At 39.3% G+C, this 16343-nt stretch overlaps 1 protein-coding gene across 5 annotated transcripts in view; it reads left to right on the top strand.

Moving 5' to 3' along the window:
• The window catches only part of LOC135196196 (lysophosphatidylserine lipase ABHD12-like), a 400246-nt gene that overhangs the window by 343761 nt on the left and 40142 nt on the right, over nt 1–16343 (top strand). For all 5 annotated transcript variants that reach the window (XR_010310343.1, XM_064222798.1, XM_064222796.1 and 2 more), the window contains exon 7: nt 16187–16304. Coding sequence is in view for 4 of the 5 variants with exons in the window: in XM_064222798.1 (XP_064078868.1) it covers nt 16187–16304 (118 nt within the window). In the remaining variant the exon portion in view is untranslated. The remainder of the gene's footprint in view (nt 1–16186; nt 16305–16343) is intronic.

The following is a 16343-nucleotide window of genomic DNA, read 5'->3' as shown; positions in this document are numbered from 1 at the left end:
ATTTCCTGATGAATGGTATAAAACTATAATAATTCCTAACCCAAACCTTATACAAATTACTTGAGAAAATCTACGTTAAATATTCTATCTGATAGAATATCTAATCTACATTAGATATTCTATCTGACTTAAGAGACCATATATGCAGAGGATTTGAGCGAAAACAAATTACTTCAGGTTATTTTTTTTACACTTAAAAGCATAAGATACCACATGGAGGTATGCTATATTAAAAACTTTAGATAAAAACAAGATCCATGGAAATTTACCTAAAGGTTTATCCAAAACATTTTGACAGATTGCAGTTTTCAGATGAGAACTAATGATGTTTTGTCAAGAACACTTCCACTTGAAAATGGTGTTCCACAAGGAAGTGCCTTTAGTGGCTCACTGTTTACTTTATCAATAAATGATATAAATAATAATCTACCTATGGAGTTAAAAGTAACCTGTATGTGGATGATTTTGCTATATATTCATTATCTCGAATGAAACATGCAGAGCAAATCATTTACAAAAGTATAATAAAAATTGATATATGGCCCTCATCTGTAGGCGTTAAATTATCCATACATAAAACTAAAGCAGTCATGTTTTATAAAAATAAAATGTGGGTAAAAGGTGAAGAAATATATTTAAAAATCATTAAGCATAGCATAGCAATTGTATAATCACTTTAATTGGAAACCCCACTTAACATACATGAAATCAAAATGTAAAAGAGCATTAAATCTAATAAAAAAAATAACTATCCTACAACACTACTCTATCATACATTATAGAAGCGAAACATATGGCTCTACATTAGAAGCAATGCTTAAAATGCTGGATACAATTCACAATGAAGGACTTAGAAATATGTTCAGGGCCCTTCAGATCGTCAACCTCATCTTTACTAGTTGAAAATGATGTAGATTCTGAACTACCACTGTCTCTCCATGAGAGTTAGTAACAATGGAGAGTGCCCTAAGAATTCAGGCAGGTAATTCTTTAAAAAAAAATTGAATTAAGAGATATATTTATATTAAATTACTCACCACTTTTCCTTTTAGAAGATTGTGTCATTAAATATAAATATGCACTTGCCCTTAATGGTAAAATTACCTCTCTCGGACTATGAGTAAAATAAGAATTTGCATACACTTAAAAATGTTAATCATAAAGTTACTGTTACCCCAGAACACCATAGACAACATACAATAGAACATATAACCCGAATAGTTTCACATTATGCAATATTAGCCCAGTAGAAATTGACATAAAAATGGCCTAACCCAGACATTTTGTATACAGAACCCTTTGTGTGGGTGTGTTTGAACACCAAAACACATTCAACCAATGTCAACCTTGGGAAACCTGTTTTTTAGGCCAAAAACCAAAATGGCCGCCAAAATTACCTGAAAGGTAAACGTTATGCACTGGCCAGCACAAGTATCAGAATTCAAGCTCAATAGTTGGTAAACATGTTTGAGTGGGTTAATTTTAAGTACATAAGATCCTAAACTCAATTTCCAACATGGCTGCCATTTTTTGAACATGGCCGCCATCAGGATGACTCTTCATACAGACTTTAAAACAACCCAGTATTCGCACACTTACTCATATCATCACAAGTCAAATGGTCTGTAACACTTATCAGACCTATTAACACTTTGACTATAATATTTTATATACACATTTGTTCAGGATGAAATGAAAATATATTCAAAAGAGGGAATAAAATGGAGGCTCCCATAAGGAAAATATCATTTGACCGGGTATCAGACTCCACACTTGAGGAACAAATGCTAGAACATACCAGTCAGTATGTTAATGCAGAAGTCCAACTGATAACTCCTTTCTATATATATCACCTATTAGTGCATGTCCGTATAGCTTTCATTGTCACCCTTTTGTTTGCAAATCCCAGGTTAATATATATTGTGTGTGTTTCCCCTTGTACTGGGGTTGTGGCAATAGCATGTCAAGACTGATGTGAAAATTACTCGCTATAGCTTGGTAATTTATGTGCCTTTGTATATATTTTGAATGGTCATTATGAGTAATTCATGAATCCAGAAGGTATGCATGTATAGTTACTGAATCATACTGTAAAGTCATTGAACAGGGAGGCCTAATAAACATCGCACACAAAGAGGCAGCAAAGACAAAGTGGCTTCTCTCTGCCCATGCCGTGGCCCAGTTCATAGATGCCCTGCGTTGTTTGACCAACACTTTCACGAACATCCAGATGTTTGTCCAGGAAACATCAAGCAAGACTTGAAGGATCTAAAGACTTTCACGAAGTTCTTTGACAGTCATAACCTTTTGTGAGCAAGGATGGAAATCAGCTTATTAGCATTGCAACAGGAATTATTGCTGATGAAAGGATGAATGTTGATGAAGCTGTTACCATTGGGAGGAGGATCTAGGATACTCTGGATGACAAGGAGTATGGAGAAATTTCTCTAAAAAAATCACATAAGGCTGCAACTTCCGCAGCAATGCGCAAGCCACTCAAGGTTGAAAGTTACTGCATCCGCATGTCATCTAGTGAACGATACCAAAGGTTGCTGGCCAGTGCATGTGTTAATGGTCCACCACAGAAAAGTGTATTTGCCCATGACTTAGCAACAGTAGCACCTGCTCTCTTTCATGATGATGGGAGCATGCACAAACCACAAAAATCACAACTTGCAAAACATCTGATTCAAATGAATCCAGAGGCTTGCACCAATGATTACAACAAATCAGTTCCAAAAGTCATTGATGGGTGTGCACTCATCCATCAGATACCTTGGCCTAAGGGCACAAGCTCCAGACATTTTGGTGAGTGTGCAAGCACCAGTGCCACAAAACAAGACAGCCTTTCTTGCCAATTTGAAGAATGAGCAAAATTTCATCAAACTTTTAGGAACATTCTTGAGGAGCCGGCATTCCTGTGAAGCATGCTGTTGAAGAAGGCGATGCAGATGTTGTCATTGTCCACAAGGTTCTTCAGCTAGCACAGGAATACAAAGAGATTTGTGTCCAGGCTGAGGATACAGACATTTTGATACTCCTCTTGTACCATCTCCAAGAAAAGACAGCCATTTTCATGGTGGCAAGAAAACATACAATAGCTATTCATAACCTCCATCAGTCTTTAGGAAAGGACTTGTGCAGGAGCTTGTTATTTGTGCATGCTGTGTCTGGCTGTGATACCACCTCAGCATTCTTTGGAATGGGCAAACTGAAAACATTGAATATTCTCACATCATCAGCTCAAGCGGGACAACTGATGAAGTTATTTGGGGACATATCAGCTGAAAATGAATCCATTGGCAATGTGGGAGAGAAGTTTGTGGTGTGTGTGTATGGTGGTGCATGGGACAAAATCGTGTCTTTGAACATTGATGCGCTACCTGAATATAATTTCTCGCAAGTATGTCCTAGTGGAGCGCATGCCAATGACAGGTCGAGCCTGCCACTTTCACTCTTTAAGGGTGCATCATCAAGTGAGCTCAAAGAAGCACCTGAGCACAGTACTGAAAAAGAAGGAATATGGCTTCAACATTGAAAATGGGTCAGTTGTACCAATTACCACTGACATAGAACCTGCACCACCAGATATCCTACAGGATATTTGCTGTTCATGCAAGAGCACCAAGCACCAATGCGTTTCCTGCAGCTGTGCCCGAAAAGGCATGCCATGCAGCATTCATTACAAATGTAATGCACAGTGTGAAAATAGACCCAAACTACTTGAGTGCTTCCATGACACTGATGACAATGTTTAGAATGCACTTAATCACATACTTTCATTCAAAGCCAATTGACAGACACTTCTGCCACAGAGCTCAAAAGTTTCAGGTCATGAAATATAACAATGGTGTTTTTCCTCTAGAGCTTTGAACTCTTTTTATCATAGTTTACATTTCTGCTACCATGCACGTTGCAAGTTTAATTATTGGTATGACTGCGAAACAGTAGATATATGAGATTTCAATTGAGCTTGTTTTTTATCGCATTCTAAACTCGGTCTCATAGTGTTTATTTGCTTATCATAATCGTAGCTTGACAGCAAGGAGTCTCTTTTATGATGTGCTTAATGGTGTACCGAATACTATATTTCTGTTGTTCTTGTGTCACAAAAAGGATAAATACTTCATTATATTATCATCATGAAAAGAAAGGCATGTGTATATAATTTTTACTCTGTCGATGGCCTTCATTTTGCATTTATCTTTATTATGGTGTCCAAAGGAGATGTTTTTGAACTCGATAAATAGTCCTTCACATGTCTGTTTCATTTTGTTGGTTATTTGTTCTCAGAAATTGATAGTTACTGAAAAATATCACTATACAATGCTGGAAATTCCTTACTGTCCTGACGAGGACAGCCATTTTGGATTTTGGCCTAGAAAACACATTTCCCCAATTTTGATTTTGGTTGATTTTTTTTACACCGTATTGGCATCAGAATGAAGTATTTAGTACAAAAAAGACTGTTATACAAATGTCTGGGTCCATGTCAATTTCTACTGGACTAATATACACAGATGAATCTAAATAATATGAAGTGGGATATGCTGCAGTATTTCAAGACAAAACATATTGGTGTTATGCGCAATACCATCAGTCATAAAGATTATGAAAGAAACCTCATGTAGTAATGATGTGATTTTTAGCGACTGAAGAAACGCCATAGAAGTCATTCAAAGTTGCAAACCAGAAATAACATTGTACAAAGAATTAAGTTATTACTACATAAGTTTTATAATAATGGGAAAAATGAACCAAACAAAAACTTCTTTCAGTTTTCTCTTGAAGATTGAAAAAGAAACTCACAAAATCACTGTGTATAACTTGTTTACTTATAAGTATTTACATTTTATTTTACTCCACACTCGAGTACTTTCAGGCCCAATCTGTGGCCCATTTTCAAGAGAAGTGTAGGTTGTCACCCTGGGTCAAGGCCCAGCGGTCTTCTGGAACTACTTCTTGTCGAGTTCTCATTTATGTGATGGCTGTTCTGGTTTCCTTGAGAGTTGCTAATCCCCTCATGTCGCTCTGATGGTCGATGGGCTTAACCCTTGTGGTAAGTGAGTGGTCACCAAAAGTCTGTTTGGCAGAAAACCTAATCTCCAGGTCAGAAGGGTCAATCTTAGCTTCTTTTAATATCAAAGCTAAGCTTATGGGATCTTCTCAGATAAAAACTTTGTTTCCTTCTATTACTTTAATCTCTCTGATGAGTGCTTCTTCTACTTACAAAGGAAGATTATCAATAAAAGTTTTATAATCCCTAGAAACATGACAAATATGGTATAAAGTTTAATTTTGTATGTGAAGGTGAAAGTGGATACGTACTGTACTTTTACATTTAGTATCTTGCAGTGTTACACACACTCCATTATACTGTGTTTGGACTTTGGGCACCGTATTTGAATAATGGATACCATGTCTTCATGGACAATTTATAAAATTCTGTTGCCTTGCCGAAGAACTTTTGGAGCATGTCATACACACTTTTGGCACTGAGGCTGACAAGAGGAGCACCGATGCCATTGAAAGCACCTGTGTATTTCAAGGTACCTTGGAACAACGAATGCTGATGGTGTGGAAGTAGAGGAGTACATGCACCATAAGCGTGTATGGAAGCAGGGCAAGTCAACACTGCAATCAACCACCTTGCAGTGTCCATGTGTATTACAATGATGCATAAAGTAGTATATGCAAGTAGTTGATTGATTGGATCAGCAGATCAAATACTAAAGTTTCACCCGTAGGAGCACCAAGTGGACAAATAAGTTGTTAATTTATCTAATCCATATGTTGCTGCAAAATGCTCATTTACTTTACCTGAAGTACAGCTCAGATATATGGAAGCTGACTGCTGGAATTCCACGTGATGGCACAAGATGCAATGCTCTATATCGGCATCACAGAATGACCTGCTAGTGGCACTGAACTGCCTCATATTCCTTCGCTGGCCTGTAATCACAGCCACCCCGTTGCAGTTCCTTCAGTCGTTGCAACGAGACATTTCTTGGCTGTTTTTACTTGCATATGGACGTACATCTTATTGCATTTGTAATCATGGCTTGTGGAATTGCACATACCGTAGCTAAATGAGAATAATTTTTGGTGAGTGTTGCTGATATTTTTTTTATATGTAACATGTATGTTTATTTATTTTGTATACCTTTAGATTTTTATTCTATAGGTACATGAATTATATATTGCAATACACTCCCTGAACACCTGAATTAGCCCTGGTCACTGACCAGCCCGAACTATATCCCCACATATTTACCCACTAAGTGGGTAATTTTAACTGTCAGTGTTACCAACGCTGCAGGTAAAATCTAGTCAAATGAGTTACCTGTGTTACCGTTGGCAACGCTGCCGCAAATACCTGCCACCAGTGGCCTGTCTCCTCATTCTCAATGTTTTTTGTTCGCCTTGCTGTGCGGATCAGTTCCCACATCAGGCGAACTTTTGGTCATTTAGCCCGACCCCACTCAGAGTTTTCGCATCTTGGTTACAAAACTACGAATTTTCCCGTTTCACTTTGGATAGCTACTTTGTACTCGCTAAGGATAAGTTAGGAAATAAACGTCATCGCCTTCTACAAACGCCTCGACGATCGAGCCTTCTACTGCTGGATATGTTGGTGCTCATCGGCTCTAAAATAACGTTGTCGCCGACTGCACGCCTCTGCTTCTACTTCATCTACAGTTTGACGATCGAGCCTTCTACCTTCTACTGCTGGATATGTTGGTGATCATCGGCTCTGCACGCCCTTCAAGCGTAGGATGAGTACCCGCACACATGATCGACGTTCTTTTCGTTATTTCGTGTAGAAAGTTTAGTGCAATACTAGTCACAGATGTTTGTCTTGGTCAGGAGACAACGAAACATTAGTTAGTTATTCCAGAAATTAGTGGACAGGTTATCATATAGTATGTTAAGCATATTTCTAGCCTGACGAATAATTTAACCAAAAGAGAGATAGTATTATTAGTAGAATATAGTGAATTCTAATCGTTCTTTTTCCAAGCCCCCCTGCCTGTTCCAGAACCAGCCCTAACGGGTGCTGGGGGTAATGGAGAACCGCAAGCCTCCGAGTGGGTAGGTTCTGCCGGCCCCCCCGGCGCGGAGCAGGCAGTGTTGGCAGCAGATTTCCCCTCCCCTCGATTTGTAAGTTCAGGATGATGAAAATTTAGGTCAGATATAGACGAGTAGGGATAATAGGCTAAATAGTGTTTAGGAAGAGAAGTGCAGGCTTCTTCCGGTCGGTTTTCTATTATTAGTAGTTTATAGAGGGACAATGTCCCTTAGAGCCTCTTGGGTGTTTTCTTGTTTCGAGTTCCTTGCGTCAGAATCTTTTAGGCCATGGTTGGCCGTTCAGATCTGGTTCGGGTCTGTCGGGTTCTGAAGAGTTTGAATACTTATCTTCGTCTTTAAGGTTACTTTTCCTCTACTTATACGATAGCGTAACTTTGTTTTTAATATCAACTAATTCTCTGTTCAACGCATATCGACGTTACGATAATCGTTATGTAGAGAAATCGAATAAATTAACTACGACTAGCCTACTGTTCACGATGATATATCGTATGAATGTACAGTAGCCTTGCCTAGCCGAAAGTATTCGCTGTACTACATATAGGTAGACTGATTTTTATAGTGGCTAACGCTTTAGGCTCAGGCATTCTGACTACGGATAATTCAGTACGGTGTAATTGAAACGAACGAAAATCCGATCTTAGTATAATTCAATAGGAATGTAATCGAACAGAATGAAGATCAGATTCTGTCCGACTAAAGCATTAATTGTTTTGTATGTATCATCATATTAGCGTAGTGTAAATACTAACTCGGCAGTCATTCACGCTCTGGAATCAGCTGATGACCAATAAGGGTTTGCGTCGCCGTATCCACCTCATTCTTGTCCTGATTGGATAGCGTAACTAACGTAACAACTCTTTCTTACTTAGGCCAGGTTGTCGTCTTGAAGAAGACGTGTTTTCTTGAAGCAAACATGTTTTCAACTATGTTGGACATTTAACAGTCAATACTGGTATCTTGTGGCATATGATTAGATGTCAGATACTAAAAGGATTTCGTTGTATGACGTCTTCATACGTTTAACGGACTAATGGCCGTCAGTAATTACATTGTGCTTATGTCAATTACAGTTACAAAGAATTACCAGTGGTATTATCAAATTACAGTGACAACTGAAATTAATATTTGACCTAATAAAGTTAATTTAATTACTTTAAATATGTAATTTATTAATTTTCAATTAAATTGAAATTTAATGTATTTTTTTTCAATTAAATTACAATTACACAAGCTTTTCAAAACAGCACTGTTGTAAGCAGGCGTGGCTTTAGACAGACAATGATGCCGGCTAGTCTATTTCCTTGTCTCCAGATTCAACCATATCACTTGGTCTCGGCTAATGTTTTTGTTCCTAGTTACCATAATGAGTATCTGGATACTTAACTTATGAAACGAAGTCATGCTGTTCGTCTTACGATGTAATTTAAGGCCAAATTTGACTAATACGTCTCATTAGAAGCTAGTTTTTCCCTCAGCTTAGATGCGTAAATTTAGCGATTCCGTTCGTTTTTCACTTTTTCATAGGTATTAGAACCTTACACTTGATTAATCTTTATCGGTGTGACAACAGTAAACGAGCTCTTTCATGCTATTACTTTCTTTTACCACGGCTGCGTTTGAATTCATACAAAAGCTTGGGACCTCTTCCAGGTTGCTGATGCACGTAATTTTGCCTTATCAGCTTCAGCTACATTTATATCATGAATACAGTAATTACCGTCGCACGCGGATGAATACAATAAACAGACGTTGTTATCGGATTCGATTACTTTCACACGCCGATCAATACAATAAGTGATGTTGCTATAGGATTCGATCGTATTAGCAACAAGTTCTCGTTCGGTTGTTCATAGCTGTACGCAGTTATACGAGTATATTATCATTAAGATAATACCTTTTAAACTTAGAAGAGGGTGCAAATTTATGGAATTGGAGGACGTTAGACGGCTTGTAATTAATCTCTCTCTCTCTTTACTTTCCTGATTTCATTTTTTTTCTCTACTCATGCTGTTTTTCCACCCTCTCCTAACAATTGACTCATTGTGCAACAGAGGTTTTTCTTCTTGTTACACCTTTTCAAACATTTTTCTGTCAATTTCCCTTCAGCGCTGAATGACCTCATAGTTCCCAATATTCGGCCTTTGGCCTAAATTTTATTTTAAACCCTACAATCTCGCTGTCTGATGCACGATGTTGCCTACGCCAGCTGCGCGAGAGATAGCAAGACTTATTTGCAATGTAGTTCTGATTTCAAATACTAACCCATCGTAAAATCGAATTAAAAAAACGCAAGTCATTACGGTAGCTTCAATACGGACTGTATTCACGACCACGTCTTGAATAATTTTCATGATTTTCTAATGTTTCTCAGAATATCATGAGGAAAAGAGTCGGTCTAGTTTCTCTCGCCCAGTTTTTCCTGTTAAAACTTATAATGTCTTTACACAACCTTCTTCAGCTGCTCATTCTTCGGATGTCGCTTCGGAGTCTTCTCGCTCATCCTGTTTTTATTTACCAATATCACAGTAGAGCCAGTTTCATTGTTTCATCCTGAAAATTGGAGATGATTTCAATCTCTCTCTCTCTCTCTCTCTCTCTCTCTCTCTCTCTCTCTGGTTAAGGAAATAATTTGGAGGGGCTGCCTTCGTAGCACCTTCCACGGGTCCTGTAATTCTCAGGCTGCTGATGTTGATGCTTCAAGGCGGTTCCGCAACTCCGTATTTTTCATCCTTACTTGTTTTGAGACGTAATGTGTCCCTCCGTAGTTCTTGAGGAGGCTACGGCAATTGGAGATTCACCTGCGCCATCGTTGACTGTATCGATACCGGTTGTCACCACCCACTCCTTTCATAGGGTAGTAATCTTCCTTCTTCGTTCCCATTTATACCTTAGGAGTGTGAGACGTAACGTGCTTACCGCGGTAATTGCTGGGGGGGCTACGGCCGTTCGCAGTTAGTCTGCATCTTAATTAGCACCTTTTGTGCCCTCGGGCCCCTTTCTTAGGGTAGCTGGTAATTCCTTCTGCGGCTCCCATTGGTTCCGCAGTTCGTAACCCGTTATTAGAGCACTGTACCGCACAGTTTGGTTCTCCACCTGCACAATGTCGGCGCTAGGTGTTCCTGTGGGTTACTCGTAGTGACTTTTCTCTCTCCTTATTTTCTCAACTTTTTCCTGCTGCTTTTCTGTTCCGTCCTTATGGGGTTTTCAAGGTGGGTTCGACCTTGATTCCGTGTCTGGGAGTACTTCTTTCCCTCACTTGCTCCGGACTCCAGTCTAGGTTTAGTACGTATTGGTAAAGGGGTTAGTTGGATCGCGTTTTGCGACTTCTTCGCTCTTTAGGGGTGTTGCTCGCCTATTGTAGTCGTCCTGGTCTCGTGTCATAGTCAATGGCGAGTGCGGAGTTTCGCAGTAAATTGAGACTGGTTCAAGGTTAGGTCATCGTCTTGGTTGGTACATGTTTGGCGCAACAGTATGGGAGTGACTCGCATGTGTGGTCGTTCATCGCCAAGGTATATTCGGCTCAGGCGTAACGTTATCGTCACTGGGTTAGTGAGGGTATCCGCAGTCGAGTGACTAACTCTTACAAGTTTTGCGAACTGGTGACAGACAGTTCGCTCTTGTGAGTGGGTGGACAACGGTCGGACAGCAGGGGTTACATCATGATGTCTGGGGGGAGTGCGGGTTGCGCAGTCGAGTACGACTTGCACAGGAGTTTTATCATCTTCTTGTTGGTATATCGTTGCGCAATCAGATCGGTAGGCTCAGATATGATGGGATCTTATGTCGTTTGGTATCGAGCAGCCAGGTGTAGTAGGTTCCGGGTTCTTGGGTGCTGCTCTTGTCGGGGTTCGGCTTTTCTCCTTTTTTTCCTGTTCCGGTGTGGCCGGACAGGTCTGACAGAGGATAGATACCTTTGAAGAGAGACTCGGTTGCTAGTTGTGGGTTTTTTTGTTTCTCCGGCGAAGGAAGCGAGTATAACGGATTGTGGACTTTGTCCATTCTATCCTTCCGCATTCCAGGCTCTAGAGGTATCTCAGTTAATTCAAGTAATGTTTGATATGTTGTATTCAACCAAACCAGCAATCTCTCAAACATCAAGTAGGGTAGTCTGGTTTCGGCGAGTCGGGCAGTTTTTGGGGAATGACTTAAGCTAGCATCATTTTTCTGTATGAGCTAGCGGGTAACTCCTCTGTCGGAGTCCTACTTCCGGTTACGAGTCAGTTGAGGGTTTTTTTTCTCTATTGGGTTCCTTCATTGATTCGTGTGTTAAGGGTTACGAATCATGAGGCTCGTATTTGGAGGACACCTTTCACAGCCACACTGTGCGAATGTGGTAAGACTTGATGGGTGTTTCTCTGAGCCTGGACTGTTTGATAACCTCTTCACTTTGGTTTCGAGGGGGTTTGCATACCAGACTAACATTTCTGAGGATTATGCTATGTTCTTGGCAAGGAGAGGAGGGACTATTGTTAAATCATTGCCTCAGCGCTATCCGGACACTCATAAGAATGGGTTCTTAGTCAATCCAAGGGCGCAAGTATGCGGAGGGCTACCCTTTGGCTTCCAGAGGAATGTTTCGCTGTCGGCGATTGTGTAGGTGGTTTTTTTTTTTGAGAGAGAGTTGTGATTTTTCACAACACCGTACCTTAAGGAATTTCAGTTTCTTCAGAGAGGTTACTCTCGGGTCCTGTCGTTGCGGTAACTTTTATAGTTGGCTTAGTAGAGTTAGGGTGTTAGAAGTTTAGGTAAGCAGTGATAGTCTAAATGAACTTCAGGTGTTAGAAGTTTAGGGAGGCAGTGATAGTCTAAATGAACTTTATGGTGTTAGAAGTTTAGGGAGGCAGTGATAGTCTAATGAACTCTAGTGTTTCTGTTGGTCAAGCTTAGACAGTGTGTTTTTGTCCCTTAGGCCCTTGAGGTTAGGCAGATCCCGATGGTCATGTTGGAATAACTACTACTTCTTCAGCACAAGTCATCTACATCAGTGAGCAGTAGAGAACTGAAGGTCCTGCACACTCAACTTCTCCTCCATACATGAGAGGCTACATAGCCACATGGGAGGGAGGTTCACTCCACTTCCCCTCCATACATGAGATGGTATAGACAATACCACATGGGAGGTTCTTCAGACTCAGGCGGGACCTAGGACTCGACACCGACGGTATGGTACTTCCTATGCAACATCCTCACTTACTGAGCTGGACAACCAGGTGAGAGATTTTTTTTTTTTTTTTTTTTTTGCCTCCATGAATAAGAAGTATAGCTTATCACATGGGAAGTACTTCTGACCCAGATAGTACCTTAGACTCAACACTGACTTTGAAGTACTTTCTTTGCAAACATCCTCACCTACTGAGTCTGGACAACCAGGTGAGGAAGATTTGTTTTTACCTCCATGAATAAGTAGTATAGCTTATCACATGGGAGATACTTCTGACTTAGACAGTACCTTAGACACAACACTGATGTTGAAGTACTTTCTTTGCAAACATCCTCACCTCCGAGTTTAGATAACTAGGTGAGGATACATGCTTTTATACATGCTAGGTTGCTTATGAGTTACCTGCGTATGTTCTGTGGACAGGTCGGGCTGAATGAGATTGACCCCGCCTCCGACTAATGTTGTTAATCGGGCTAATTCAGGTGTTCAGGGAGTGTATTGCAATATGAAGTTTTCATAATAAAACTAATATTGTAATACTTACCTGAACACCTGAATGATTCCCACCCTCCTCCCCACTTCAATTTGATAGTGAATGATTCAATTGAGGAAAGAGGTGACAGGCCACTGGAGACAGGTATTTGCGGCAGCGTTGCCACGGTAACACAGGTAACTCATATGACTAGATTTTACCTGAAGCGTTGGTAACACTGACAGTTAAAATTACCCACTTAGTGGGTAAATATGTGGGGATATAGTTCGGGCTGGTCAGTGACCAGGGCTAATTCAGGTGTTCAGGTAAGTATTACAATATTAGTTTTATTATGAAAACTTCATTTTTCTAAGAGAGAGAGAGAGAGAGAATACCACCTTTTTTATGGAAGTCATGATGCAAATTTGTTATTCGTATTTTCCTTGCTGTAATTACGTTTTGCAATGTAGTAGCTAGATAATTTGTGTATAGTATACATAAAAATGAGGATTTATCACAGTTACTTTTTTATACCAATTTTTTTTTTCTTTTTTGGTGGAGTACGAAATTTTGCCGTATGTCGTAATTTTTACTCATTATTTCAGGTACATAAAGTTTTTTTTTTTTTTTTTCATTGTATGGAGTAAAGGTATAAAAGTTTTTTGCGCATATTTTGTTGTTGACTGGCACTTTTCTAACAGAAATTGTGGCACTATTTTTTCTTTCATTTTTTCCCTTTTAGTTTTACGTTGCTATAATTAAAACTTTTTGCAAAAAGTTTTTTTTGTGGGGGGGGACGAAAAATTTTCTTGCATCTCATAACATCTACTCATTATTTCACATAGTTATTTTTGGGAAATATTTTTATGCCATTGTATAGAACAATTTTTCAGCTTCAGAGTGAAACAAAATTGAGCGGTCTACCTTGAAAATTGTCGGAGCTATGAGTCTTTGAACAAAAAAGGGTATAAATATTTGTACACTTACTTCTCGAGTCGCTGCTGCCACTTCCCACAGACGTGATTGTTTATATGAGTCATAGCGAAAGGTTAAACTGCTTTAATGGGCAATGAAGAGGAAGCTCTGCTATGTCCAGTTAGAACTCTGAGAATTTACGAAGGCAGATGTAAACCGTTATTCTTTGGTGTTGGTAGGCCAAACATTTCTATGTCCAAGAATGCTATGTCCTTTTACGTGTTGCTTAATCATGTCAGCACAAACCTAATTGAATCCTGGTCTTTCACTTTTTTTTTTTAAAGTAAACATCATAATATGCATGTTGTAAACATGTCTTTTGACTAACTTAAAAATCTTTCACTAGAAAAGGTTGTCAGTGCAACACAGTGGAGGTGTGAGAGATGTAACTCAGTTTTTGCCTTGCATCATTTTTGATGCATTTTATATGAGAATTGCTCCTCTGGCCACATGACCTTGTCATCTGCGATTCAATACATGAAGACTTCAGAGCCTTCTCGACTTCATCGATGCAAGTTACGGATCAAATCTTAGCCGGTCACCCAAAAGGGGGCCTTTCTTTCCTGTGGCACAAATCATTAGACAACATGGTAAATGTGTTGACCTACAGGAGTGACAGATTGCTGGGGCTTCAAGTGACAGTAGGAATTTGATATCATATACAATGAAACCAAGACCCAGTGTATGTCACTACTCCCGAGATCGCTTAAGCATATCGGAGAACCACAAATCTTCCTCGGAAATCATCGGCTGGAATTCGTGCATGAATTTCCGTACTTGGGTCACATTATCACGGACGACCTAAAAGATACGGCAGACATAGAACAGAGGCGTCGTAAACTATGTGCAACTGGCAACATGATTGTAAGGAGGTTTGCTCTCTGTCATCGAGACGTGAAACTGCTGCTCTTCCGCTCGTTTTGTTACAGTATATATGGGTTTTCCCTCGTTCCCTCTGGATGAACTATACCCGAGAGACCATGAGACGTATCACTGCTGTGCTCAATGACATTTTGAAACACCTCACAAACACTCCTCGCTACCACTCGGCCACACAGATGTTCACAGAAAACCGCCTGGACAACTTAAAAATCATTGTAAGGCAAATAATATCCAGTCTGATAACCCGAGTGAGAAACAACAATTCGCTCATACAAAGCATCTTAAGGAGTGAACCAAGATCTAAATTGTGGGAAAGATGGGAAAATGAGGCGTTTGTTCCCTAAATATCTTAATCTCTGTCTTGGCAAGGTGGCATCTGCAGAAACTGTAATTTTTATTATATTCTACGGTTACTGTTATTACTGGTTTTTTACTTTTCCATTATTGCCTGAATATTATCAAGTTAGAGTTTTTCTGCATTCAATTTTCGTATTTAGCCCTCAGGACCTGACTACTATAACCACTTATACAATCTCTGCACTCATTATTATAACTCTCAGTGCTTTTTTTACTAATAATTATTAGTATTACTTTATTCTCAATATTATTACTTTTGCAACTGTGTGGATATTGCCGTTTATTCATTTTTTATAATGTTATCTCATGTGTCTAGATTGTGTATGTGACTGTACTTTGTATATTCCATGTATATGGCCTTCGGCTGAAAATAAAACTTATTATTATTATTATTATGAAAACCCTTAGTCCTATCATCCTGGTGAGGATGATTTTCTTCTGAACCAAATACAAGAGTAATCTTCCTTTCTCTCCTGTAGTTTGGGGAGTATGATGGTACACATTTGTGTCTAGGAGTACTTTTCATACCTAAAGGTGGTAGTTGTCCTAAGTTTTAGACTTGTTTGTGGGCTTTTGACTCTGGCACAGGAGTCGCTTGCACTCTATGAGATATTCCTTTTTCCCCTTAAGCATCCTCTGCCAACTCTTGATATGAAGACCTTAAACCTGTTCTGGATCCACCATCTGGTGCCAGTATTTATCATGAAGGATTACCCAGCAGTCAAGAATGTTTAGAAGCTTCTTTCCTTTTATAAAGCTTTTAGTTTGTTTGAGTGGCTGCACTAACCAACAATCCTCATTCAGTGTGCTAATCAGCTACCTCTTAATGGTAGGTAAGATTTATCCCAAAGAATGAAAGTTTGTATAATAAAATTGTTGGGATACCTACCAACTGTCAAAGTGGAAACCTACCCAGCCTATCCACATCTTAGTAGGTGGTCAGGAAGAGTACTGACAAGAAAATAAATATTCCAACACCGTATGGGTCAACCAAGTGTTATTCTTTTTATTTTGAATGCTGATTGCACCTAACAGTGTGAAGCTGTAATGCTAACTTGTGAAGCTGTAATGCTAACTTGAACAATTGGTAAGTATCCAAATAATTTTATATTAAGAATTTTGTTTGTAGTGTAGATCTGTTGAAAATTCTATCCTCATTCTCATTCAGCTTGGAGAATATGGCCATGGCTTTATGAGTTCGTTACATTTTTATGCCAAATATCCTTATTATTTCCTCACTTTGACAGAGTATCCACCCATGCAGTTGGAGATTTGTGTTTAGAAGGGGACCATCCTTCTGCTGTTGTGCTCGAATCCCCATTCAATAATATCAAAGACGAAATAAAGTATCATCCTTTATCTTCTGTAAGTATTGCATGCAAAATTTTGATTTTGTATATATAG

This window comes from Macrobrachium nipponense, chromosome 17 (genome assembly GCF_015104395.2).
Source record: "Macrobrachium nipponense isolate FS-2020 chromosome 17, ASM1510439v2, whole genome shotgun sequence".
Lineage (NCBI taxonomy): Eukaryota > Metazoa > Arthropoda > Malacostraca > Decapoda > Palaemonidae > Macrobrachium > Macrobrachium nipponense.
This window is presented reverse-complemented; position numbering and strand designations above follow the sequence as displayed.